At 42.3% G+C, this 672-nt stretch overlaps 1 protein-coding gene across 1 annotated transcript in view; it reads left to right on the plus strand.

Annotated features, from left to right (window-relative positions):
• Positions 1-463, plus strand: part of LOC119283823 (disease resistance protein RGA5-like) — a gene marked incomplete at its 5' end in the record, with an annotated part of 2,960 nt that extends 2,497 nt beyond the window's left edge. The window contains 2 exons of the mRNA XM_037563215.1: positions 12-218; positions 360-463. Coding sequence (XP_037419112.1) covers positions 12-218; positions 360-463 — 311 coding nt within the window. The remainder of the gene's footprint in view (positions 1-11; positions 219-359) is intronic.
• Positions 464-672: the final 209 nt, after the last annotated feature.

Raw genomic sequence — 672 nt, forward strand, 5'->3', positions numbered from 1 at the left:
CATGGTACCTCATGGGATCAACAATATGAGAAGCAGCATAAGGGTGCCCCCAATATTTGATATTACGAGGAGTTCATTGGATGCTTTGGAGGATATCGGGAGCCTTACCGGATTGAATGAAGTCAAATTATCGCTGGAGAAGAAACATTGTCGGGAGTTATCAGGAAATGATACTCTCCTTGCTATGCAAGCTTGGGAGCTGCAAACTCCAATCTTTTGTATATGCCATTCATCTATATAGGATGATTATGCTGATCCCATCAACCTCCTAGATCCTCCTCCCCCACCATATTTCCTTCTGGCATTTGATATGGATGACATTATCTATTTTGCAAACATTCCAAAGTGGATTTCTTCAGCGCTCACAAGTCTTGCTCGTCTGAAAATAAATTTAGCTGCATTAAGGGAGGAGGATCTGGACACTCTTGGTGAGCTCTCACCATTAATTGTTCTACAGTCGTGATTTCTTACAGGACCCAAAAAGGTTTATGTTATTGGATTCCGATGCTTGAGGAAGTTTGACCTCACTTCTACGGATGGGGAATATATGTAACCTTCACAGAAGGGGCTATGCCAAAGCTTGAGAATCTTGAGTTGTCATATAATGTGTTAGCGGCGAGAGCCTATGGATTCCATTTAGGCATTGAGCATCTACCATGCCTGAAAGCAATA

This window comes from Triticum dicoccoides, chromosome 4A, assembly GCF_002162155.2.
Source record: "Triticum dicoccoides isolate Atlit2015 ecotype Zavitan chromosome 4A, WEW_v2.0, whole genome shotgun sequence".
Classification (NCBI taxonomy): Eukaryota; Viridiplantae; Streptophyta; class Magnoliopsida; order Poales; family Poaceae; genus Triticum; species Triticum dicoccoides.